We start from the raw sequence: 27,467 nt of genomic DNA on the forward strand, positions 1-27,467 counted from the left end.
CTTTCCTTAGCATCATGAGCATCGCAATATTGCAATCACACACAACAAATGGACGAGTTCCCATATAGCAGGTGCTCACACTTATTTGTCCGGCTAGCTTGTACCCTTGCCTTCAAAAACACCAAATCCATGCCAGTAACTTGGAGGAGAAGAATATAATCTTTACTTTCAACGTGGAGGGATTTGTACGCCTTGCTGCTCTTGTAACTTCTAACTATTGCTTTGACCAAACAAAGTAACGAAAAATATCACTGTACCTAATTTGCAGGCATTTTAAGTCATTCAACCAGATTGTCTCCCAGTATGGATTTGGGACCATTACTCGATACTATTTTAAACGAGAAGTTGAACTGTGCTCCCATGCATCTGTCATTTTTGCTACTGTGTTATCTCAAACAGAAATTCTAACAGAAAATCTTGCAGGCATTTCTAGGAAAGGCCAAATACCACACATAAGGTGAAAATGCGGTCTCAAAAAGGCACACTGCAGTACTGCACACATATCAAGTACTTGTCTCAATACCCAATACCGGTCTTTTATACACACAGACCACAATATCTAAACAATGGATCCCCAAGAATGCAACAGACATGCATTATTTAACTCATAAAGTTATCAAAACCCCAATCACTTTTAAACCAACTGCCGATCTCATTTTAAAAACACAAACTAGCCAATACTGGTCTGCGGCCAGTGACCTATGGATCATTAACTTATTACTCGACATGCTTACTAGGCTCGGTAGCTAGTGTCTAACCTGGCAGCACTGGGTGGAAGGCAGGTCCCAAACCTAAATGTGGTGCCAGTCTCACATATACTCACAGTCACTGATACTGGGCCAGTTTATAGTTGACATTTATCTCTAGGACGTGGGAGAAAAAACAAGCAGACATGAAGAGAACATGCAAACTCCATGTAAGACCATGGTTGGACTGAGACTCTAGAGCAGGAGCAGTGAGGCTTATCAGTTTCTGTCTACTATAAACATACTTAAGTTAAGCACCACACTTTTCTCTTATACACCATGAAAACTAAATGCTGTATTACAAGCCTCTGTGTTTATTTTAGTGTCAATTACTGTACAGGCCATGGAGAATTCACATTTCCCCCAAAAAAAAATGTGTAGCAATTTGCAAAATATACCAATTAACTGGTTCAGAGAGAGTTTAACATGGCCTAGGTTTATAGGTCACTGGAGTCTATCCCATAACACATACATCTTTGTGATGCAGAAGCAAAACTAGAGTACCCAGAGAAAACTCAAATAAATATGAGAGAATGTGCAAACTACACTTAAACAAAGACAAAGAAACCTATGGCACATCAAAACAATACTGCCATAAGCAAAGATATAGTGCTAAATGAAAAATGTAACACTGAAAAAAAATTACCTTACAAAAGGCAAAAATATTAATCCTATAAATCAGAAATTATTTTTCTTAATATTTTCACATATACACATATTCACTGGTATATTCACTTTCAAAGACATACCCGAGTTTTTTCACTGTCTGGATCCTCTAACCAGCAGTATGGGTCTGGTATTTTATCACCATGATAGTCATCAATCTAAAAGAAAGTAGATAAGTCATGAGAAGCATAGATTAATGAACTGAATGTTAGAGCTTATAGAGCACTGCAAGATTTACTAACAATGAGACCAAAGCTCAGAAAGCATGGTAAAGAATAGGACATCAAAATGTCTTTAATTTAAACTGCTGTCCATCAAAACAACAACCCAGATTAATAGTTTGTGTAATTTTATCAGTCATACCAGGGATTGACTTCAATATCAGGTTCCCCGCCTAACCAAACATGTGTATAAAAATGTATAATTCCATGCTCCCTTTTATGAGACATTTTGAGTATTGCTAGAATGTCTGTAATGCAATCACTTACAGTAGTTGTTGGAAGATGAACTGGAGAAAAGAAAAATTCAAGAAAGAAAATTAATCATAATTACCTAGGCTCAACACAATGTATATTCTCTCTCTCTCTTAAACACACATATATCCATATACACATTTTCAAACCCACCCAGTCCTACTTATGGCCATAGGGTTTAAAGACTATCATGGTGTTATCAAGGCAGCAATCAACAACTGATATAGAACCTGTTTATCACAGTGTACACTTCAACCAAACACACAAAATGAAATTTTAGTCATTAATTAACCTTACATACATGTCTTTGAAATGTACAAGAAAAACCCAAGAACCCATTGTAGTGGTATGCATTGATTTCTGTAGATTTTATTGTTTGAAACCCATTTCGGAATGATGTGTATTTCTTCTACTAGTTCCCATTTATTATTTACAGAACACAAATCACAGGTCATATGACCGCGGTCAGCACATCTGTAACATTGCCTGAACCTCTGGTATAATTACAGTCATGATATGAGTCGAGATTATCCTTCAGGTGGATAAAAATAAACAACAATCTCTAGTTTTAGTTAGTTTCAATTCTAAGTAGGCAAAGTGCTAGGTTCGCTTTGGTTTCAACCTATTGATTTGATTTTTGGTTTCCCCCAGTGTTTTTTTGCATGATATATTTTTTGATCTCCAAATTTTGACCCTTGCCTGGCCCTGACTACAATTCTGATTCACATTATGATGCCTTGGTCCTGATTTACTCAGAATAAATCTAGAGACTCTGTCTCACCACAAAGATCGACCACAAAAACACTCAGAGAATATATCTGAACCTTAGTCTCTGGAGCAATGTTTACCACTTATTCACCATGCCACCAATCTCATATGCTGTATAAGTAGCATTTATATTTTGTCAGAATCTGCCATGTTTTAGAAGACCAAGGGCCTCTAGGGTGACTCAAGGGGGAAAGGGTGTGTTGCTGCATACCTTGCAATTTTGTTTGCCACTGTTCTCAACATTCAACTCCATTTACTCATGGATTCACCTATGCAGAAGAATCACCCAGAAAGATTATTACTGGTTTCTGAATCCCACATAACTTTCTGGCTATGCCCCAACCAACTGTATAGAGTATAAATGATGAAGAGATGACTTGTGCGCACTTTCAATGCAACAGAAAGATGGATGTCATCAGTTAGATGCAGGGATTGAAAGCAACCACATATAAAAATGCATTTACAAAATGAACGCTTTAGTGGTCTACACAACTATAAATGTAGACAAACAGACAGATAATGTATTAGGATACCCATGTTTTTTATATAAATTTTGTTAGTTGTTTACTTCCTACAGATACATTTTTATAACGCATCAAACAGACCACTTTTCAGATAAAAACTAGATCCCTTTACGCACATAGGCCAAAGCATGACTAAACAGCAGCTAAAGAACAACAACATACAGTAATGTGTTAACTGAGTCAAACTGAATAACTGGAAAATAAATGGGGGTAAGAAGGAATCAAACTGGGCAAAAAACAATGAGCACAGTAACATAAATGTAGTAATGTACTTCCCAAATCTTTCTAAAAAAACTTCAGGAAAAAGTGATGTTGAGAACCATAAGTGCAATGGTCAGCCATGGAAAATAAGTGAAACAGAAGAGGTATAAAATATGTTAAATGACATCCTTACAAAAGCAAACAAAGTCTAGAACTGCTATCAGCTCACAGAAACCCGAGTATATCCCTGTACAGTCTGAAGAAGTCTTGGAATAGTTCCTGCCAAAAACCCACTATTCCAAAAAAGAAACTATAGACTCCCCTAAACGCAAAACTACAAGGACTTAGGTGCTGAACAATGGCAGCAAATAGACGGGGTTTACCTTTTACGGTGCCCTAACTCTTTCCAATTGCCCTTTACATTTTGTTACAATATAAATTTATACATATATTTATATGTACGGTATGCACTATACTTTATACACATATATATTATGACAAAGCCTATCTCAGCAGTACTGGGTACAAGCCAGGTACCAGACCTACATGATATACCAGTCTATTGCAATTCATGTTCATAAAGTCACGAACGCCAGAACAATCTGGGAGAAAACAAATGCCCCCAGAGAAATCCCAGGTGATGACAAGACACAAACTCCACACTCTATGCATTTCACCTTTATAAAATCCAATCAATGTGAATTTTAAGACACATGCATGAGCCTACAGCCCCACCCCGACTTCTCCCAGAATTATGTCTATTTGGATATGGAAATCCATTCAGTGTTTTGTTAAAAGACAAAGGCAAAAGAATATGTAAAAAAGAATTTCAGCGAATGAGAAATGGAAGTCCTGCTCAGTGAAGTAGAGACATGGAAAAATCATACTATTTGGCAGCTTAAGAAGTGATATAAGAAAAAAAGTTCAAGTTCAGAAAGTCGCTCAGTGCCCAAAATACAAAAAGAGGTGGTCAGATATAAAATTCAATGTGAAAAGTCAAGTCGCAGCCAGCACTGTCTTGAGTATCATATGGAAGCATATTTGGGCAACAGAGAAGAAAAAAAAAAAAAAAATAGGGACACAGCAAGAAATAAAGGGTCTATGTTGAGATTAAAGTCAAATTGACAACTTTAATTGCAAAATTTACACTTTAATCTCATAGTTGTTTTTTGTCAACAAAGTAGAACTTCATAAACTTCACCTTAAAATTGGTGTTTAATTTTACTAGAGTTTCTCACACCCTATCATAACTAAAGTACCATGTTAAATGATTCGTATTCTAAGTGTTCCTTGACCCAGTCATTAATCACTAAGTGTTTTTTAAATGGGCTTTCTCTTACACCGACAGGAGCATGCATGCAGTGATCGCAACACAGAATACATTATATTCAGGATATTACAGTTCTCAGACCATTTTAGAATACTCAGATGTAAACCTTATATCATTTTCATGATGAAATGGATTAAAGCATGTATTAAACATGTGGGGGCATGGTGGAGCAGCGGTAGCTCTTACTGCAAGGCAGCAGTGCTTCTGCCGTGCCACCATGTCCCCTCATGTTTAATTATTAACAGTATACATTATTTAAATGAACAATTTATAAGTAAAATGTAATATACATAATTTAATGTATTTCATCATAAAAATTATACCATCTCTACATCCTAGTATTCTAACAGCACAGAGCTTCAAGAGGATAACTCTTGGAAATCTAAATCGACTTAGAAGCCATTTATCATCATGGGACAAGAAATCAGCATGATCTCTAAATATGCACTCTCTTCTAATTCCTCCATTTGCAACGTCTTCTAACAATGCTACAGCAGCCTTGGTAGTTGGAATAGTTTGGCTATTCCATGCACCATTACATTGTTACAGACTGATTACAATCAAGTGCCTTACATTTGTAATGATATGCAATTAATTTTGGTGCATTTGATAAAGCCCACATCATGGATGCAAATCTAAAAAAGAAAGGGAAACCCCACAGAAACAGTAGCACTGCTTTGATGCCCGTTTTCAAAACCGAGGAAAAATATGCGTATGCATGATCTGAAGCTTCCATAAAAATGAATGTAGAATTACACCAAGTTTAGTTTTTATACAGTACATCTCGACGTAAGCATCGGAACAGGCATACACAACATTTTTGTGCATAAACACCATTTATAAATGAGGCTCCTGAAGAGTGTAAAGAAGCCTAGGTCATAGCCTGGTGTTAAATTTCTAAACATCGTGCAACATGCATGTTACACAGTAAGCCTGATCCTGTAGATGACAACCAATTACTTTGCCCTTGGTTTACTTTTTACCAGACACAGCAGAGCAGCTACAGAGCGGTCATTGCACTGCTGCCGTTAGAGATGGCAACTCACCAGCCACCCCAGTCACAATAGTATTTTCCTCATATCCATTATAATGAAATATGTTTATGGTCCCATGCAATTTCATTACAAATTATTCCACTTGTATTGCCTATGGGAGATTATGTAAATAGACACATGAATCACTCCTCAAAAAGCCAAATCAACATGTAAATAGAAAAAAGTCAACTATTTATAAAATACCTTCAACACTACTTTATTTTTTATATTTATTTTTTTTATGCACCTATATAGACAGGAGCAAATTTGCCAATCTAAACTTCAAATTTCACTAATGTGGAAAATTGTACTTTTTGAACCCAGACAGCACTGTATCAGATTTCAGCCAGTGTCATTCTTGCAAGAACAAGCTGGAAAAAAGGCCTGAAACTGGAAGTACGCTTAACAACAACAACATTTATTTACAAAGCATGTTTTCATACAAATGATGTGGCTCAAACTAAGATTAGGCAATACTAAGTAACAAAGAATAAAGTAAGGTCTGATGGCCAGGAAGACAGAAAAAAACGAAAAAATCAAAACTCCAGAGGGCTGGAGAAAAAAAAAAATGAAATCTGTAGGGGTTCCAAGGCCACGAGACCGCCCGGCCCCCACTGGGCATTCTACCTAACATAAATGATCTAAATCAGTCCTCATGATTTTCAGGCTTAAAGTGGAAGAATTAGATGATGATGGTCATGTGGATATCTGGCCTTCAATCCATCAATGTAGGGACTGCATGGTGCCTTGATCAGATGGTGGTGGCACAGATCGCCACCACAGAAAACCGGTAAAAGAACAGCAGAGAAAGTAGGGGTTAGTACGGATTGTGAAGCCATGATAAAAATGATAATTAAATGCATATACAGAATCTCAGTGTTGCACTAAAATGAAGCTATGAGAAAGCCATGTTAAAAAAAATGGGTTTTTAGCAGGTTTTTTTTTTTTTTAAAAAGCGCTTCATTGTATTAACCTAGCTCATTTCTATCGGCAAGCTATTCCAAATTAAAGGTGCAAAACACCAGAAGGCTGCCTCGCCACTTCTTTTAAGTTTAGCTCTTGGAATTATAAGCAGACACTCATTGAAGATCTAAGTTTACGATTTGGAGTGTAAGGTGCAAGGTATTCCGAACTATTGGATGGAGAGAGATTATTTATAAGCTTTATAAGAATAAAAAGCGAACTGAAATAGAATCACACCAGAGCAGGCAATATATTTATTAATTCAAATGTTAGCATATTTTATTCATGCTATTTTTAATTTTCATGAGTGCTTTAAAATGTATTTGAAATAAATCATAAACTATGCCATTATATGTGCTTATGCAAGATGATAGCTGTAGCAGATGCTGGGCTGTGAGCCTCTAAGACATTTTTTGGCACCTCATTAAAACTTCAGGAAGCAGGAGGTGGACAACTTTCCCATCTAGCTTAAAAGGAATGCTTTGAAGAGGGTTAGAAGCTTTCTTGAAATCATCTTTCAAAGTGGGCACAGCACATCTCAAGAAAGCCACCAACAGCTTTACTTCCTCAAACGTCTGCCGAAATCCTGAATGTCCTTCACTTTGCTCACAGTGGAGCTTATAGTTATTGGCTGTTTATGTCCTGGTTCAATATCCACTCAGGGCTTTGAAACACTACAGAGGAAGGTGAAGTCAGTGCAGAGTACTACAGGAGCACAGCTTCTTTTTGTTCAGGATGTATATAACACGCACTGCCTTAGAAAGGTAAACAGTATTATTGAAAACCTCAGCCATCATGCAAAGTCACTACTATTTGTGCAAAAAAAAAAAAAAAAAAAATTTCATCATCTTTAGAACTAAATCTGCTGTGCTGAATTCAATTGAGTTAGACACTCATGTTTGTGTTATGTTCAACAAATGAATATCCCAATACAAACTGGCAGACATCACTCCAAAAATACTCAAGATACATAAATCTATTGAAGACGTGGGAATCAAAATTTTGAACTGGTCATTGTACATTCCCTACAGATACATAAATATACAGACAACTACATAATATATACAGAAAGTAAAATGTGTATAAATAATTAAAGCTCAAAAGTACTTATGAAGACCAAAAATAATTTGATAAAGGTTTAATGCTTATTACATATGTTCAAGGTTTAAATAGATGGAAATGAAACATGAGCAAAAAGTACAACGACAGGACTCACTTTCAAAGGCACTTCTCTTGTAATGGACCTCAGCAAGGATGTTCTGTGAGTTTTGTAACTTTTGCCTTAAAGATTATGAACCTTAATCCTAATGTCTCCTTAGAGTTACCCGAGTTCTAACAGTGTGGAGAACAAGTCATGAAGTTCAGGACGCTTACTTGATTTTTCTCTCGATTTGGATTTCTTTGCAATCGGCCTAAGGTCTCCATGCTGCCCATTACCTGTTACATTGAAATTTACTTGTATAGCAGTACCACCTGACGTCTCAGTGAATCTGACCTCTGTTTTTAATTCAACAACTTGTTCAAATGGACGCATAATCAGAAAAGAGTGCCAAAGAGATGGAAGCACTATTCCAAAGAATATGTAAAATGAAGACAAAAGTATCTCTCTTATTGACATTCATCGTAGCAAATTATCAGTCTCTTCGAAAAAAATGGATAAGCAGGTTTGAAAATGAATGGAAAGATGGACGTACGGTTTTAGTCCGATTATAGAGATGCACGCGTTACTGTATATACACTATAACATAAAATTGGGAACTGTAAGGTATTCCTGTTTCGAAATGGCTATACCTGGTTTGGGCTCTTATTCGCAAACTGTGCCGTCTGCCTTTATTCAAATAAATTAACCGTGTATGTCTTGACATATGTCTTGACAACATGTAGGTAAGCGCCCTACTATCTTTCCTGTCGATGACTGTTTTTTCAGTATTAAAGTACTTTCGAAAAAAAAGACTAAATGGATTATTGCTTGAACCCCGTGTTAATATAAACTATACACATAGGAAACGAAAAAATAAACTGTCTGCACGGAAACATTGAAGAATGTGCTCAAATTGCAAATGTCAATGTCAAAATACCGGCTTTTTCTTTAATGGCAAACACTGTAAACTTAAAATTAAATCGCCTGATTTCATGAATCAAAGCTACTCCTCTATTTGGTTAAATTACATTTCAGTACATTCATCAAAATCGACAGTGCAAGTCCTCTTATGAAAAATCACAGTTTAATAGCGACCCATGAACTTTGCAACAAGCTGAAGGACAGCTGCTCTATACGGCTCGGTCCGACTGTCTTATCAATGAAACCCTGCTGGCAAATGACATGTTACGCAATCTTGACAGACCCTGTTACTTTAACTCTTTTTCACTGTCAACCCCAAGTGCACCAAACCCCGGTCATGTCTCCAATTCTTTCTTGAAACAATGAACTGCCGGATCTCGCGATTACATTGGTGTATTCATACTTACTACAGAATCGTCACGACAGGCTTCCGGATACTGAAAAGACATGATGACAACCTGTTTGAAAAAATACTTTAGGAAAGCAGTCCACCACAACGGGAAATATAAGAGTTGAAACCGACAACGTGCGTTCAGTGCGCTACAGATAACTCCAGATACTATGATAAAGCCGAAGAGTTGAACAGGGTCTTGAAAGAGTTGACTAGCAACACTACAGACGGATGATATCCAGGCGCGGCGAGGATTTACTGAGAAGTAAGCCTCGAAGTTCGTAGCTCCCCCTACAGATGGGTGGTCACTTAAATAATATGTGTAGTGTGTATGCTTCATCTTAGCTTTTTAAATTGAGTGTTCTCTATCTGTAGGCACGTGCAACTTTTTGTAGCACTGATAAAAAAAAATCTAGCAGGTTTATATAACTCTGAATTATAGATCACATGCAGTTTGATCTAGGTGTGCATAATCGGTATAAATAATCCCATTTCGTGGTGGTATATGGTGGTGTTTCTCATCTTTCAGTACCTTTTAAAGGAAACGATAACCATTAGATATAACAACAGAGAGATATATCTTACAAACTCTCAACTCCAATGCAAGTAGCAGCTTTGAAGCAGGGTTATGGAGCTTGAAATATCATATTCTTATCATTAAATTTCACATCTCAAGAGCAAAAGATATAATTTCTTGTATGGCAATCATTCAGTCTTTGATAATTTAATTTGTCCAAACTATTTTCACAATTCTGTTAGCATTCCTGTGTTAAATAAAAACAAATAATAGGGTGCATTGTTATTCAAATTAATATTTAATGTTAATATTGAATTTTATTTATATAGCACCTTTCCCATTCTCAAAGCACTTTATTCCCATAGGTAGGAGTTGCATGGGTGTGAAATGCCACAGCAAGATACCATAAAGAGAACTAAATAGGGGAGATTAAGAAGATAGAAATAGAAATGTTTTCAATTCAATTAGATACATAGAAAAGCTACGAATTACCAAATAGAGTTTAACAAAAACAGAAAAAAATAAAACTGAAATCCGCAAAAAATAAATTTATAATTATTGTAGTGCTACATGAACCTGCAGCCTGGACAGTTGCTAAAACTCCTTTACAAATGTGTTAGGCTTCAGTGAGCAACGAGCACACTTTTGTTTATTACTGTGATTTAATAGTCATTTTACAAAATCAGCTAAAGTAATATGCCTCTTAATGTTAGATAGTGTTGTGTTCTGAGATTTTTCAGGTAAGAAGACAGAAGTTTCAAGCTAAGGCTGTCATTGTCACTGATCATGTCACTAAAGAGTGGTGACATATTGTTTGTTGATTAGCACATACAAATTAAGTTTTTCAGTGTACTGTGTGCGCGTTACAGTAATGACCCCATAACAATATAAATCTATAGCAGTTAGTACAAGTGGCTGTTGAGTGGCCTTATGACTTGAGGATAAAAGCTGAATAAGCTGCACAAGTGCCAATGGTGCTGTACCATTACATTTAATTAAAGAAATCTTGAGATCTTCATTGTCCCAAAGACACACATGTTAGGTCTATTTGCCTTGTGTGAATACACATTTGAATGATTGCACACTTGTTTCACAGGGCCAGATGTGATTCTTAAATGACAGGTTAAAAAGTGTGTGGTGAATAGCAGCAAAATCCTGCGTTACAAGGGAGGGAGAAAAATATATTGAACAAAAGACTTGATGTTTAGAGAAAATAAAAAGCTAAAATTGCTGCTATCCATTTAGGAGCTCAGTAGCACAAGGGAACTGAACCTTAGTAATTCGTTTGCACGTTGTAATGAGTGCTGTGACAGTAGAGACAGACAGACACACATGGACCACCACAGCTACTGGGCTCCACACGTTTAAGAAGTGCCTCTGTCTCCTACAATATCTTTCTGTCATTTTAACCATTGCATCCTTATATGACATAACAAAAGCAGCCTGAGTTTAGGTAAGCATTATGGTTTATGGATATATAAATGGATAAATAAAAACTTGTTGGCATGTTTGAATTTCCAGTGGCATGGCATGTTTGCATTTACGATTATACAGTAATGTTAAATTTCTTTAGTCATTTGTTTAGATGTACATTCAGACGATGGATGTTATGCAGCCTCATCTGTGCATCTAGTGGTGTTGTAAGGCAGATTTGTAGGTTTAGGTGTTTTGAGTATTGAAATCTGCACCTCCGGTGGCTCTTCGTTATCAATTCTCTTAACAGCAGTTCTGTTGGAGTGTGACACGCCATTTGCTTCATTTTGCAGTTTATGTTTTCATGAATATTACTGCCAATTCTTTCAAGGTCACATCAAGTCCTCCACTATCATTGCAACGCTGAACAAAAGGGAGTACACACAGCACCTGTGACAACTATCGTTCAAGTTTACCATTCGTTCTTTGATAGAGTTGAATGCCTTTGCATAATCTGATGCTACAGAAATGTTTTTCTTGCATCAAGTTATGTTTATTTTTAATCATTTTTTTTATTTTTAAAAGTGCAATGTGCTCTCTGCACATGCAACACACATTTATATGTCTAATAGTGTTTTTTAGAAAACTTTTCGACTGTAGATGGTTCATCGTAAACAGAAGGTTGCTCTGTATTAGACCAGGTTAATGAGACCACCTCTGATCTTTTCAGTTCAGTCTCACTGCCCCTAGTTTGAGTGCCACCTTCATGGGGCACTGGATTGGTTTAGAATTCAGTGATCCATCTAATTGTTTACACCCAGTTTTAAGCAAATTTCTCTCTTGGTTGTCTCCAGACATGCAGTATATACAGTCAGGTCTGTAAGTATTTGTACAGTGACACAATTGTAATAATTTTGGCTCTGTATGCCACCACAAGGGATTTCAAATAAAGCAATTATTATGTGATTGAAGTGTAGACTTTCAGCTTTAATTTAAGGGTGTTTACCAAAAATATATGAGCCATTTAGGAATGGCAGGCATTTTTCTGCATAGCCCCCCTATTTCCAGGGGCTCAAAAGTATATGAACATTTGACTGACAAGCTGTTCCATAGCCAGGTTGGAGCAGTTCCCTCTTTATTTCATTAAATATTAAGCATATCAAAGGTCTGAAATTGATTCCAAGTGTGGAATTTGCATTTGGAAGCTGTCTTACTGTGAACTCTCAATATGAGATCCAAAGAGCTGTGAATGCAAATAGAAACAGTCCATCATCAGGCTGATATAACAAAACAAACTCTTTACAGAAATAGAAGAATCACAAGGTGTGGTCAAATAAAACATTTGATACTGGTGAACTCAGCAACATGAGAAGGTCTGGAAAACCACAGAAGACAACTGTTCTAGATGATTGCAAAATTCTGTCCTTGATGAAGAAGAACCCCTTCACAACATTTAACCAAACCAAGAACACTTTCCAGGAGGAAGACCTATCATTGCCAAATAATACAATCAAGAGAAGACTTTCATGAAAGTAAAGACAGAGGGTTTACCAAAGGGTGCAAACCACTGGTAACCCTCAAGCATAGAAAGGGCAGATTAGACTTTGGCAGAAAACATTTTTTAAAAGCCTGTCCAGTTCTAAGATCAATATATATCGGAATGTTGGAAAGATGTGTATGGAGAAGAGAAGAAATGAATCATGATCCAATGAAAACCACATCAGTGAAACATGGTGGAGGCAGTATTATGCCAATGGAAGTCAGTCACTAGTGTCTGCTGACAGAAGTAGCAGGGTGACTTCTGAAGTGTATATGGCTATACCATCTGCTGAGATTCAGCCAAATGCTGCAGAACTGACAGGACAATGCTTCACAGTACAGATGGACAATCAGCCAAAACATACTTAGAAAGCAAAGTGCTTTTCAAGGCAAAAAAGTGAAATATTCTTCAATGGCCAAGTCAATCAACTGCCCTCAACCCAATTGGACATGCATTTCACTTGCTGAAGACAAAACTGATGACGAAAAGTCCAATGAACAAGCAACTACTGCAAAGGATCACTAGGGTGGAAACCCAACACTTGGAGATGGACATGGGTTCCAGACCTCAGGCAGTCATTGACGGTAAAGAGTTTTCAACCAAATACTGAAAGTTATCATTATATTTATGGTTATGCTAGTTTGTCCAAATATTTTTGAGCCCCTGAAAATAGGGGGACCTTGTATAAAAATATCTGTCTTTTCTAAACGGCTCATACAATATTTTTGTTAAATTCCTTGAATTAAAACTGAAAGTCTATAATTCAATCAAATCTTGATTGCTTTGTTTCAAATCCATTGTGATGGTGTATAAAGCCAAAATTATGAAAATTGTGTCACTATGCAAATCCTTATGGACTTGACTATATATTATACATATGGCTTCAGCAAGACTAAGAGCACCCTGAAATTGTGTTCCATCCAAAATTGTCCTGTTATGCTGCTAGGGTTGAAATTTTAGGCTGGAATGAAGTTGGGTAAGTTTTTTTTAAATGTTATTAATCAAATAAGTATTCCAAATGTTTGGCGTTTTCATAATTTGAACTGTTTAGGTGTTTGGGTGGGTTTTCTGCCGATGCTTGAACCATAGGGTACATGTATGTTTTTGAGAAGAAAACTGCAGTACCTGCAAGAAAACTGACAGAAAAGCTGGGAACATGTGCAAGTGCCACACAGACAATGGCCAGGTGTGAGATTTGAATGCAGGACACTGGATCCATCACACAGCAGCCATAATCATTGCACTAAATTGTAAATAATCTATTTTAGTGGTTGCTCAGGTCTATAGAGAGAAACATAATGATTTGTAATCCTCCATCTAGGATCAGAAAGTATACAAGCAAAATGATTTCTCTTCTACCAGTGAAAATGGGCAAACTTGTTTTTAAGAAGGGCCAGGAAATATATGCTCTGATGCAATGAAGTTGTGACCAAAGTTAGAATGTATGCATCATAACAAAGGGTTAGGTAAACTTGTAGTCGAAGAACAAAGACAAGATCAAAAACCAGGAAGAAAGACCATTTATAGAAAACTTCACTATTTCCTTTTGTATACACCATCTTGGATAGTAGAAGTCGCAGAGAGACCAGCTGTAATTTCATCATATTGATGAACCTTCTCTGCATCATCTATCAAGTATCATCTGCCAAGCTCCCTGTGTCATGAATACTTGGTTAGAGTCCTTTGAGATGTATACCAATGCTGTTAGACTCAAAAACATGAGTGGCACATGCAAAAAGGCACTTGCCTTGGAACAAAGGGAAAATGCATTTTTAAAACCCTCAGAACTGCTTGGGATTATGGTGTTGCCTCAGATCTTTTGTCTTCTCACTATGCTGCTCCTTAGAGCATAATTGTTGGATGGATTAAATTTTGGCAATGGTGGCAGCAATCAGGTGGGTAGGTGTATTAGTATATAGCAGACCCGTGCAGATTAGCAAGATTTTGTAATTTTTGTGAAATACAGGACAAATTCTGTAATCAGATTGGATACTCCAGCACAGACTCCACTATAGAATGCCCAGGAGGGAGTAGGCAGCCAGTTGGCTGACATTCCCAGGACTGTGACTGTATCATATGTTGTCTTTGATTTTGTCTTTAACAGTTTTCATCTCCTCTGTTGTAAACTGGTCATAGTTCATCAATGAATTAATCGACAGATATTGTTGGTTTTTATTTGTGTTCATCAGTTTCTATTTAGTTTTCTGTGTCTTTTAGTAAATCTGTATATTTATTTGTATCAACTCTATATTTAGTAATTAGTATACTGTACTTACATTTTACTTGAGAATCTGTCACAGCATTCTATGCCTACACTCAGTGAAGGACGCTATACAAAAACAAATTTTATTGTATTGAATTCATAATGCACCAACTCAAGGAACATTTCTGCAACCCGAAGATATAGGAAAGGCTGCTATAGTAGCAACCAATGCTCTGACTATGCCAAAGTGATTGAACTGATGTTTCAAAATGAGTCCACTGCAGAAGTCACATCAACACTATTAAACTCTTCTTGTACAGTGTTGCCTGCTGCCAAAGAAAAGGCAGCTTGTGCAACCTGTGCAGAGAGTTTCAAGGCTTCAGAGAATGGATCTGACATGTACCACAAATGGCAGGTTTACATAGGACCATGCAAGAACAGCTCCTCTTCACTGTCCTGTACAAGGACACGTCAAAAAAAGTAAAATCACTTTTCAAAAGCCTGTTGTTCAGTTCCTTTCTGTATCTTCATAAAGGTACTGATATGCCACTTGCCACAACAATACACCCTGTGAATTCTACATTTTCTGCTTTTAAAACATCTGTTGTAGAACTACACAATATACTGTATTATTATGTTGCTGCTGGATACTGGGGCTGCTATTTCCCTGTTTAATCTGGGCACTGTTAGACATTTTTCCCCATATTTTACTCTTAATAAGTCCCTTGATATACTTTGTGGATATGATAGTGCCAGAATAAAAATAGTAGGCTCCATTATTCTAGCAGTCTGCTATGGTCCCAAATATCTGCCTACTTTCAGTTTTAAGTGTCCCACCATGGACATTTTGGGCCTGGAGTTGTTTACAGCATTGGGCTTTTCTTTCAAACACACCACTGGATGTGCTATCCTCACTGTTGGCTCTCCTTGACAGAAAGAATGGCCCACTTTGTTTAATGGACTGGGCAGCACTCCAGCTTTCAATCCCTCATTGAATCCTCAATCCACCCATTTATCTAACCACTACACTGTATCCCCTTGGCCATTGGTGAAGATATTGTTTTGGAGCTCCAGAATCTTCTACAAGATGGGGTTATAGAGCAAAGTGACACTTCACCTTGGATTTCCAACACTTAATCTTGGATTTCCAACACTTCATCTTAGATGTCCAACATTGTCACAGTAAGAAAAAATCTGGGGCTCTTCATGTGTGTATTGACTTAAGAGTGTTCAATAAGGCCATAATAACAGATAAATACCTAATGACTTTGCAATCTTTATTCAGGAAAAGATGTTTGTCATCAACAGTCAATTCTTGTCACCCCCTAAAGTCAGCCTGCTCCCTCCTGAACACACCACAGCCTTCTCCTTTTTTTCTCTTCTATCCACCACTAATGTTTCCAACCTCCTCTCTAGTTATCCCATTAGCTGTCCACTTGACTCCCCTTCTCATCTCATTACACACAACGTCAACATCTCATTCAGAACAGACACTTTCCCTACATTGTTCAGACCCTCTTATCACTTCTCCTCAAGAAGCCCACTCTTGATCCATCCCAAGTAGGTAATTACAGACCAATGTCTATCGAAAGCACTGGAACTCACTGTCTTTAACTAAGTCTCTTCCTTTCTTCTATAGAACAGATTGCGTGATACTAATCAGTCAGGATTCAAGAAGGGCCATGCCACCAAGACAGCTCGACTCACTATTGCCAACACATTACGGCAGGCCAGAGCTACCAACATGTCATCTCTGCTCATTCTGCTAGATCTCTCCTCTGCCTTTGACATGTTCAAGCACCAGATGCACCTTTCCACCCTCTCTGACCTTGGCAGCAATGGGACTGCCCTCAGGTGGTTTGAATCCTAACCTTTGGGTTAATCTTTACATGTGTCCTGGCATGAACAGGTGTCAACGGTGCAACATGCAAACACAGGGGTGCCCCAAGGATCACTGCTAGGCCTTCTCCTCTTCTCTCTATACACCTCCTTACTAGGTTATATCATCCATTCCAATATTTTTTTCCTATCAGTGCTATGCTACACTGCTCTGTCCACAGAGTCTTTCATTACTCACATACCCACTTACTTTCTGTAATCACTTTTTGCCCATTGGGGCCTGCCTTCCAGAATACAACTGACAATGGACCTCAGTTCATATCAGCAGAATTTGCTGCCTTCCTTGCCAGTCTTGACATTTGTCACATTCACACTTGTGTCTACCATCCTGAAGCAAATGGAGGGGTTGAGAGACTAAACCAAACACTGACAAATGACATCTGGGTTCACCTAGCAAGAAGTTAACTCATTTTCAACTTCTCTCCATTGCACACTGTTACACTATAGAGCTGATTAATATTTAACAACTGCTGCTCTCCAGTACTGCTCACAATAGTGAACTTCAATTACTGCTGGATCAATTGCAGCCACAGGAAAATCCTGCTCTTCCCTTACATTCCCATGCAAGGGTGTCCCAAACTCAACACCAAATGCAGCTACATTTCAACAGAAACCCAGAGGTCAACACTCCTAACATTGCCGTCTTGGACTTGGTCCGAGTCTACCAGCCTCACCAAGATCTCAAGCCCCCCCCCCCCCCATTCTAGTCCAATGCCCTGCAGGTTATTGATCAGCTAGGCCTAGCTATGTTCAGGCTTTCAGATGGGTCAAGATAGCTTGCACCCGACTCTGCAAAGTAACACCTCCAACCATCCAGAGTACCGAACCCAGCATAGGGATGGACTCCCATCAACAGACTAGAGTTCTTCAAATGAACTGAGTTGCTTCTCCAATTCAGCAACCAGCTACAGTATATTCTAGACCTGTATTCAATCTCAAACTCAGTACCTCAACAACTATGTCACATTCCTAAAATTGATGATCACCCTGCCCAGGGCTGTCTCTTGCCATTTGCCTTGAGAGTGACAAATCTAGAATCAAAAAAATACCTTAAATAATCAAGTTTATCTTGATTAACTGTGCTGCTCCTAGTGGTCACACTTGGAACAGGACCACTACTGCTCTGGATCAACAGGTGCCATACTATATGGTACAATTAGGGCAACTAGTGTTAAATGGAGTTTTTTCTTTTTATTTTTTGTGATAATATACAATTATGTGATCTATACATGAGTCATTCGTTCATTTTATAAACTTGCTTAGTCCAGAACAGGTTTGTTAAGAGCAGAAGCCTATTTAGGAAGCAGAATTTTTAAACAGGATGCTTTTGCATGCTTAGAGATGAATGCATGTGTCATATAATTAAGTCACATTTCTCATTCTATATCCTTGAATGAGAATTACTTCAGATCACAGACCGGTGTGGCTGCATAATCCTCTTGCTTTGGTTGAAGACACATGACTGTCTGCATCTTAATTTCTATTCATTCCTAACCAGTCTGTGATTTCTGGCTATATTTAAATTTAAAGAGTACTCCATCACAATAGGATTTAACATTCTCTTCCTTAGTTAAGCTTTTAATTGGTGATCATAAAGCATGGTGGTTATAAATTATGTGAACATGACATAATGAAGTGATATAATCACTAGCTTTACATAGATGAACATGCAGGATTTTGTGATGTCAAATCTAAAAATAAGCCTTTAATAAATATGATGAATGTAAAAGATTTTACTTTGTCTACAGTAGTGGTTCTCAGCCTGTGCTACGCATACATGTACTGGTGGTACGTGAAGAATTACTGGGTGGTGTGTGAGGGAGCTCCAAAAGTAAAAAAAGCTGGAACTGGCAAGGGTAAGAAAGAACAGAATGAGAGAGAGAACTTCAATGACACTTCAAGAAGCACTTCCAGAATTTGAATTTCGGCTCAGGATTGCAGTTATCCCATCTAATTACTTGAAAATCTGCATGGCTTTTTGTAATAAAGTGGGAGAGCCCCAGTATGATTTCAAGGCAAAAAGGGCTTGTTGCTTTAATACAATAGAGTCTAGCTGTAGACCTCCAAAGCTCTGCTCTGTTGAGTTCAGTTGCAGCGTAATGATGTTTAGCGTCCTTTGCATTATATGCCAGTAATTTTGCGTGTTATGCCCAGTAATTTCCGTCTTCCTCAAGACAAATACTTTGAAAGTGTACCTCACACTTCATTCTCATAAAACATCCTTACATTTTGTTTAAGATTAGAGTTTTGGGACGGCTATGTGACTCAAGAATAAAGATAACTGTTGAGTAGGCGTGTCTTGCAGTTGGTATGTCATGTAGTATGACTGGCTTGTGTAAACCATGTAACATGTACATGCAATTCAATTAGCTGTTCAGTGGAGCTCCTGAATTGTAGATATGTAGAGATCTGCATCTAGACCCTTCTTCTTTAATGCCATTATAGAATTTGAAATAAAAATACATGTTTCACGCATGCTTTGAGAGTGCGATGTTGAGAATAATCAATGGTCTGTTGGGAGAGTTGAGCGAGTGCCGAGATTATTTGCTTCTTAATTTAGCACCATACACAACCGTGATAAAATCATTGAAGCTTTGCATTTTTCCTTAGTTTGTTATGAATGTAAGACAAGTTATTTATCCAACTATTCATTTTCTGACGAACGCTTCCATTTCAGAGTTGGCGTCTGAGCTTCACTGGACTCAAAACAAGAATTAAACCTTGGACAGAGTACCAACCTCACTCACATCCAGCTACACATCATTATAGCATAAAAATATTTTCTTAATGTTTCAGAATTTCCCAAACAGCTAAACTTTTCTTAATTCTTTGAAGTACAAGTCAAATCTCTCCAATCATACAACATTTAATGTGTTAACAGAAACGCATAAACTAAGAGATGTGCAATTAGAGAGGCTGTTGAAATGCTGAATTTAAATACTGAAAACATATCAGCATGTAGTAAATTTGTATCATTCATTGGGTTTTTTGAAACCAAAGTAATTTTTATTGTTTGAATGATACAAGAGCATCTTTTTTCTGCATTTACAGCCCAGTCCAATTCAGTGACTAATTATGTATAAATACACAGTGTGACCAACAGGGGGCATGCAGCACCACAAAGCCCAGACACAACCTCACAGACACAAGTCCTGTGTTTAAAAGGTTTTATTACATATCATTATCTTTACAAAGGCTTCTTAACACTGCATAAGCACAGTACAAAAGACAACTTTTCTTTTCCTTTCCTCCACTCCTCCCAAGCAAGCTTTTTCCACTCCAACTCACCTGGATAAAGCAGAGCAGGTCCTTTTATCTGAGACCCAGTAGTACTTCTGTTGCCAGGGCATAGCCCTTAGAAAGCACATCCAGGTCATGTGGAAGCCCCACAAAGTAGGGATCATGGGACCCTGCCACACCCCCTGTCGGCACCCACAAAAACCAACAAGGCTGCCCCATGGAAATATCGCTCCCAGCATGCCTTGTGGTTCCAACCTAATGTGTCAGAGGAGCATGTAGCCTGCTAGGTTGTTTCCCCCATTTCCTTTCATCACACTGGTTTCCTGGCCAGGTATTGGTCCTCGGTCCAACGCTGCTGGGAGACAAGCGTACTCACTGCTACACTGGTATCTCCTGCCTGTCTCGTGGCTGAGGCAAGATGATCCTCACCTTCCTTCTTGTTCCTCTGAAGAGCTGGCATCCCATCCACGTAAGGAAAATTGCCCCAGTCCGGCCAGGATGCCCTCCTATGTGCTCTGTCCATCACAACAGGCATAAGCAATAACAAATTCTGATGGCTCATGTAAGGTAACTTGAAAACAACACAACAAAGGCTGTTTAAAAAAACTGAAATAATTATCTAAAATGAATACGTTTGATTCCTCTGGGTACTCCGGTTTCCTCCTACAGTTCAAAGGAATGCAAGTTAGGTGCATTGGCGATTCTAAATTGTCCCTAGTGTGTGCTTGGTGTGTGGGTATGTGTGTATGCGCCCTGTGGTGGGCTGGCGCCCTGCCCAGGGTTTGTTTCCTGCCTTGTGCCCTTTGTTGGCTGGGATTGGCTCCAGCAGACCCCCATGACCCTGTATTTAGAATACAGCGGGTTGGATAATGGATGGCATAAGTTTGATTTCACAAAGGTAGGAACAAATTTAAAATACAATGAAAGAATTCAGAAAATGAAAGCATTAGATACTGTATGTGACATTTGAAACTTGAATTCATTTGACTTGTGTATTTAATATTACTCTTCAGTGTATGTTATTAACAAGTCATTTTCCCACAAACCTGTGTCACACACATGCGACTAGGAGGATGTTGTATGGACCGAGCAAAGGTAATTCCACGCTAGGCCAGGGGGTGGCGGGGTGCACTAAACCTTCTCCTGTTATCTCTACAGACCAGCCACGGGAAAACCTGTCTGATTCAGAGCAGATGACGTCACTTCTGGTTCCGGCGCCCAGAAGAATATCACTTCCGGCACCCACTCTGACATCCGAAGAACATCACTTCCGGTTCCCTTACGTCATTTGCTGTCCGATCCCTTAAAGCCGCCACCTTGACAAACCATCGACAGTTCTGTTTTGGACTCGGTATTGAGAAAATCTCTATACTATTTAAAAAAAACCTTTTGCAGCCAGGAATAATATACGGGTGGCTGCCCCAAATCTTTTTAATTGTGTCGAGTCTATTCCTTTTACACCTGATTTGAAAAATATGTTTTGTGTAAATTAAAAAATTTGATAGGTACTAATTCATGCGGCAATTTCATAACAGTGATTCAATTTTGTAGCATTGGTTTTAGCCAGTGTTTAGTTTTCAATCAGGTCAGGTCAGGTTGGGGAGCATGCACTGGTACAGCGTGTTGCTGCACCCACCAAACAATGAAACAGCTTGGGATTCCAGTTGGTCATAGAGTGATAGAACTTATCAGCAATGGCCATAAATCTTAAACTGGCTCATTATCAGGTGTACACATACAGATGCACACCACACAGGGCCAATTATGTGTGGTCACCCAAACTAACCTTAGATAGTACTAAGAAATAACAAAAACACAAAAAGCAAAAGCACATTGTTCAATGAAGGCAACTTAAAACAAAAATGCTACTTACTGTGTCATCATGATGCCTGCTTTGTACATCATATCAAAGCCCAATTTGAAATGTACCCAGAATATATTTATTTATTTATAAAATGTAGATAATGAAACAGGCTTGAGTTATTTTCTATTACATGGGGTGGCTCAGCCATCTGCCTCCCAAACCTTTTCCGTAGTCTGGCTGAACTACCTTTCTGCCTATGGGTATCCTGACTCATTTTCCAAATCTAAACTCAGTGAGCCATTGGCAGGGAGCAAGTAGTCCTTAAAACCTCTCTTGAACTTAGAGCTGGAGCATGCTTCAGAGCTACTTCTGGGATCAAACACACCCACAAAAGTCCAGTCAATTAACCCTTTTGGGACTCTTTGCATCCCTGAGCCTCAAAATACAATTAAAGAGCCAGTACTTACTTTACATCTGTGATACCACCTGCACTCTATATGAAGTATCAGGGCTCTTCCTTTGTTTCTCTTCTTGGTATCTGGATGTGGCACTTGGTTCCACTTCTCTACTCTCAGGCTGCTCTCCTGCATATTGAAAAGTCTCGGATAAAGGAGCAGTGTAATCATCAGATGGAAAGATTCTCTCATCAGATTGTTCAGCCAGTATAGACTCCACTATAGAAGACCCAGGAGTGGGTAGGTGGTCAATTGGTTGCGGTCTCCAGAACTGTGACTTTTCTATTCATTCTCTTTTTTACAATTTTAATTTGCTGCGTTGGCAACTGGATCTAATTCATCATTGAATTCGTGGACAGACTTTGTTGTTTTCCATTTATGTTTAATCAATTTCTACCTTATTCTCTGTGTGTTTTAACAGATTTGCATTTATATGTGTATCAGTTCTGTATTTTGTAATTAGTATAATCAATACCTTTATTGTAACTGCACACCTATACTTAGTAAAGTGTGCTACACATAAAAATAAGTCATATTGTATTGTATTGTACCAGTACTAAATTGGAGCTGCTTGCTGCCATCTAAAAAAACTAGACAAATCTGCTAGGCTGTTTTTCACCTTACACAAGCTTTTCTGTTAGTGTACTGTCTGCAGAATAATTAGTTGTGGAAAACACAGCCACCTATCAGCTGCCTACTCTCAATATTAAGAAGTATTTTGACCTGAGTGCTATCTTCTATCTATCTATCTATCTATCTATCTATCTATCTATCTATCTATCTATCTATCTATCTATCTATCTATCTATCTATCTATCTATCTATCTATCCCTGAAAGCTCTAAATGCTTAAGCCTGTTTATCTTCTGTTTATCATTTTATGCAGGAATTCTGCATTTCCATTTTAAAGACTGGGGCTCGAAAACAGAACAAGAAATAAGACAGTCTATTCATTAAGCTATTGAGGACTCTATTCAAGAAGTTGTTTTGGGTTCTATGGCACAATAGACTCAGCTTCAGTGACAATGTGCTCTACCACTCTTAGGTCTATGTCACCTTTCACTTTAGGTGATTTATTTTAAAGAAAAGGCTAAAATAAAAGCATCCTGAGCTGAATGACTGAAATTAATTTTTATCCTTGGTGTATAAACTACTATCATAGTAGTTAGGCGCCGCCGTGAGTGGCAGCCTTTCCAGCAGTTCCGTGTAGGACTTTATCTTATGGGAATTTCCCCTTGGGGATTTATAAAGTATCTATCTATCTATCTATCTATCTATCTATCTATCTATCTATCTATCTATCTATCTATCTATCTATCTATCTGTTTTCTGGTTTTATCAAGTGTCTCATGGCAAGCTATATACAGTACATAATAATATATAATATTTGAAAATGAGTAAAATTATATAATGTTTGACAATGAATGTCAAATGTTTATTATGATTGATTTTTTAAAACAACTGCAGTTGTATGCTCCAGTATCATATTATGTAAAGGGTAAACACTGATTATGCAGAATAATCCATCTTATCTAATGTGGATGTCTGATTGAGAATAACTCACCTTAGACCATGGAAATACATCCTTGCATTCTATCAAATAATGTCATACATCAAGTTTTTGTCAACCAGTGTAGTTTTCCTGCTATGAACAATCCTTCAGAACATTTTCCTTTGCAGATATTATAATGTTCAAGTTCAATTTAGTTTATTTTTTTGTCTGGTTTTACTTAATTTGTCTCAATGTTATGTCTTCAGAAGCATGATGTGTGGAAGTAATTCTTCAAATTAGCAACATTACATGGGTGCGATTTATTTCCTGAATAAACAGTAAGTTTTCCTTTCCACAGCTGATATAGATCTACCAGTTACTTCCACTTCCAATTAAATTATCAGCATCCAAAATGAAGCAGGCCTACAAATACTCAATTTGATACCCTTAATCTAGTTCAGGATTATGGGGGGCTGCAGTTTATCCTGAAAGCACCTGATGCAAGGCAGAACAAAGTCTAGGGCAGGACTCCAGATAAAAAATAAATTTTATTTCACAGTAATTCCACACTTAATCACTGTTTGTAGAATGTTTTCTCATGACTGCATGGGTTCAGTTTTTCTCATTGTTTCCCCTTCGACAGCCCAAATAATTATGTGATAGGGTAATTGGGAGAAACTGGCCCTTTTATAAGTGAGTGCAGGTGTATGTGGGGTCTGCAATGGACTGATGCCTGGTTCCAATGCCCATAGTCCTGCCTATAATCCTGCTGCCTCACAATAAATATACCAGAGTTCACATCTGTGGTGCTCCCTCTATGGAGTTTGCATGTTCTTCCACAGTCCAAAGATATACAGGTTAGGTGAACTGCAGTTATTTTTATTTAATTGGCCTAGTGTGTATCCTACGACCCTGCTCTGGATAAGAAGATTAAGAAATGGATGGACAGACTTATTTATGGTATTTTATTTTACAGAAATCCATTGAACATTTGAGAAATATGTTATTTGTTCAGGATGCAATTTAGCACGTTGGCCACTAGATGGCATGCAGGGTATGTCGCTGTTTAATTCTGTAAAATACTTGGACAAGCAAGGCAAGTTTATGCATTGACAGTCACTCGGATTTATTCTTACAGAAAAAGTGAAGAGTTCCATTATTATTTTACAGGTGCCATTTTTCTGAAGCACACATACATTGAAACACCATATTAGACATAACACATGTAATTAGGCATTCCAGTATGTTTATTTGGGGTGAGCTAATTTAGTTGTTGCCTTCCTAAATAATCAGTGTTGGAATCAGAATCTAACATTTGTGTTATTTTATGTAGACTATTGTTTAATTAATCCCAACAATAAACCCTTACAAGGGATTTTTTTTCATGAACTTTTAAAATAAGATGAAATGCGGTTGTAACATTTAATACAGAAGTCAGCTTATCATCTGTATTTATTTTTACCCCAATTTACTTTTCGATTATGGTTGGGCTGCCTTAAAAGTGTTTTAGTAATTTCTTGTTGAAGAACTGCTACATTTGCAAGTGAAATTGTATCTAGTGGAATTTTTACATTTACATTTACATTTATTTGCTTGACAGACACTTTCATCAAAAGTGACTTACAAAAAAGGAAAACATAATCGAGTAACAGGTAACAAAAGATGATTGCCACAAGTGAAAAGATGTACTAACTAATAATTTTGCAATCATAGCTTACAATACATAAAGCGAATAGACTTAATTTAACATTAAATTAACCAACTATATAAAATATCATAGAGCAAATTTTTTTCTTTTTCTTCTTCTATCAATTAGACAGATATTTACAGAACAGATGGGTTTTCAGTTGCTTCTTGAATACAATGAGGGAGTCAGCATTACAGATGGAGGTGGGTAGCTTGTTCCACCAACTAGGAACTACACAGGAAAAGAGTCTGGATTGAGACTTGATACCATGCAGAGGCAGCATTACCAGACGCTGTTCACTGGTAGACATGAAGGAGTGTAGGGCTTCACCAGTGTCTCCAAATACTCAGGTACTGACCCATTGTCTACTCTGTAGGCAATCATCAGGGATTTGAACTTAATGTGTGCTGCTACAGGGAGCCAAAGTAGCAACCTGAAGAGAGGAGTGACATGTGCCCTTCTTGGCTGGTTAAATACAACACAGGCCACTGCATTCTGGATCATCTCTAGCGGCTTGATAGCAGCTCTGACAGGTTACGCCTTGGTACATTTCAGTCACTCCATTTTAATTTCTGTCTTACTAGGTCAGACATTTTTTTAGCATGAAAATTCTGGTATGGTCATACCACTATTTTCCTAAATGTATGCAGACTTCTCTAACATTAACATCAACTTGCCTAACTTATTAGTCCCTTTTTTGGTCAATGAGTAGTCAATGAAATGTAAGTTCACACATCTTTCATGTCACAAAAAGTCTATAAAAAAATATATATCAAAGTTGTCTTTAGGGCCAGTGCTATACCATTAATTAATAAATAACATTGTGCTGAGAAACTCAAAGCCCATAATATAAAAATAGCATACATGGTTCATCGATCTTTTGCAACACTGCCCTCTTATGTGATGATGAGAAGTGCAGCTTTCCCCCTTGGCAGCACCAAGGAGTCGGCCTTCTTAGTAACTTGTTTGACAGTTCATGCCTCAGGACATTTCAGTCTCTCTAGTCTCATTTCCATCTTACTAGGTCACTCATTTTCTTTCATTTGCAACTCCATTCAGTTCCCTTGCCCCCATTTTTTTCTCTGTTTTGCTCCTTTTTTCATGTAAAGAACTCTCCACTCTCTATTCTTTACTCTGCAAATCTACCTACAAGCCTCTTCCTTTAATCTCATAATGGTCTTGTGTTCTTGGTCCACTGGCATCTTCTCTCTCTCTCTTGGCAAAATATTTTTTTAAGAATGTCACATTTAGTTCCAGAAACACCAACTTCCAGTTCTCTCAACTCAAAATAAATAATTAAGTTTACCCTACTCCTTGTAAATGTTTTCTCATTAGCCTTTCTCCTGATACACTTTGTCATTTATATTCCATTGATTCACATGGGACCCTCCTGCCCTCCAGTCTTCCTCTACTAGTTACAGATAAAGACAGTTGCTCTCCTCCATTCTGTCTATAAATATCAGTCATATTCCCCAAATTATTATTATTAATAATTTAATTTAATAATATTATTATAATATTATTATTAATTCTGCAGGTCCTTTCAAAGATTCCTCTTACCTCTCACCAATGGACTGCTCTGTCCTGGAACTGCAGCAGACAAATTACTTCTTGTGTCTTGGTGGAAATCTTCCAAGCTTATTTCTTTCGACAATTTCCAATCTTCCTTTTTCAGACTAATTCTTTTGGAACTGTTTACCCTTTGGATTGATGGAGCATCCTTAGAATCTATTGAGAATTGTTCTGCTTCATTCTCAATTTTGAAATCTTCTTATTTTTTGGGGCGCATTGACATTACAGTTATAGCCTGCTTAGGTTCATTTGGCAGTCTGCTTGATGCTTTTGTTGCCTAATTATTTTGCTTCTTTTCATCTATGCATTTTGTTGATTTTTTCTCTGCTGCTAGGCTCAATGAGTGAGGAGATGTGGAGTGAAATGGGTGGACACTGTATGGGGTATATAGTTTTTCCCATATTCAACTGACACATTTTATGTGTACGTATAATGCAACAAAAGTTATTCTCCAAAAAAACAATGAGATGGAAAGCAAACCAACAGAA

The 27,467-nt window shown here is 37.7% G+C and overlaps 1 protein-coding gene across 1 annotated transcript in view; it reads right to left on the reverse strand.

The window, feature by feature from the left end:
• prep (prolyl endopeptidase) overlaps nt 1-9,423 on the reverse strand; it is a 345,233-nt gene extending 335,810 nt beyond the window's left edge. The window contains exons 1-2 of the mRNA XM_028797649.2: nt 9,175-9,423; nt 1,496-1,570 (exon numbers count right to left, since the gene is read on the reverse strand). Of these exons, the coding sequence (XP_028653482.1) occupies nt 1,496-1,570; nt 9,175-9,216 (117 nt within the window). The 5' untranslated portion in view covers nt 9,217-9,423. The remainder of the gene's footprint in view (nt 1-1,495; nt 1,571-9,174) is intronic.
• Nucleotides 9,424-27,467: the final 18,044 nt, after the last annotated feature.

The sequence above is a fragment of the Erpetoichthys calabaricus genome, chromosome 3 (genome assembly GCF_900747795.2).
Source record: "Erpetoichthys calabaricus chromosome 3, fErpCal1.3, whole genome shotgun sequence".
Classification (NCBI taxonomy): Eukaryota; Metazoa; Chordata; class Cladistia; order Polypteriformes; family Polypteridae; genus Erpetoichthys; species Erpetoichthys calabaricus.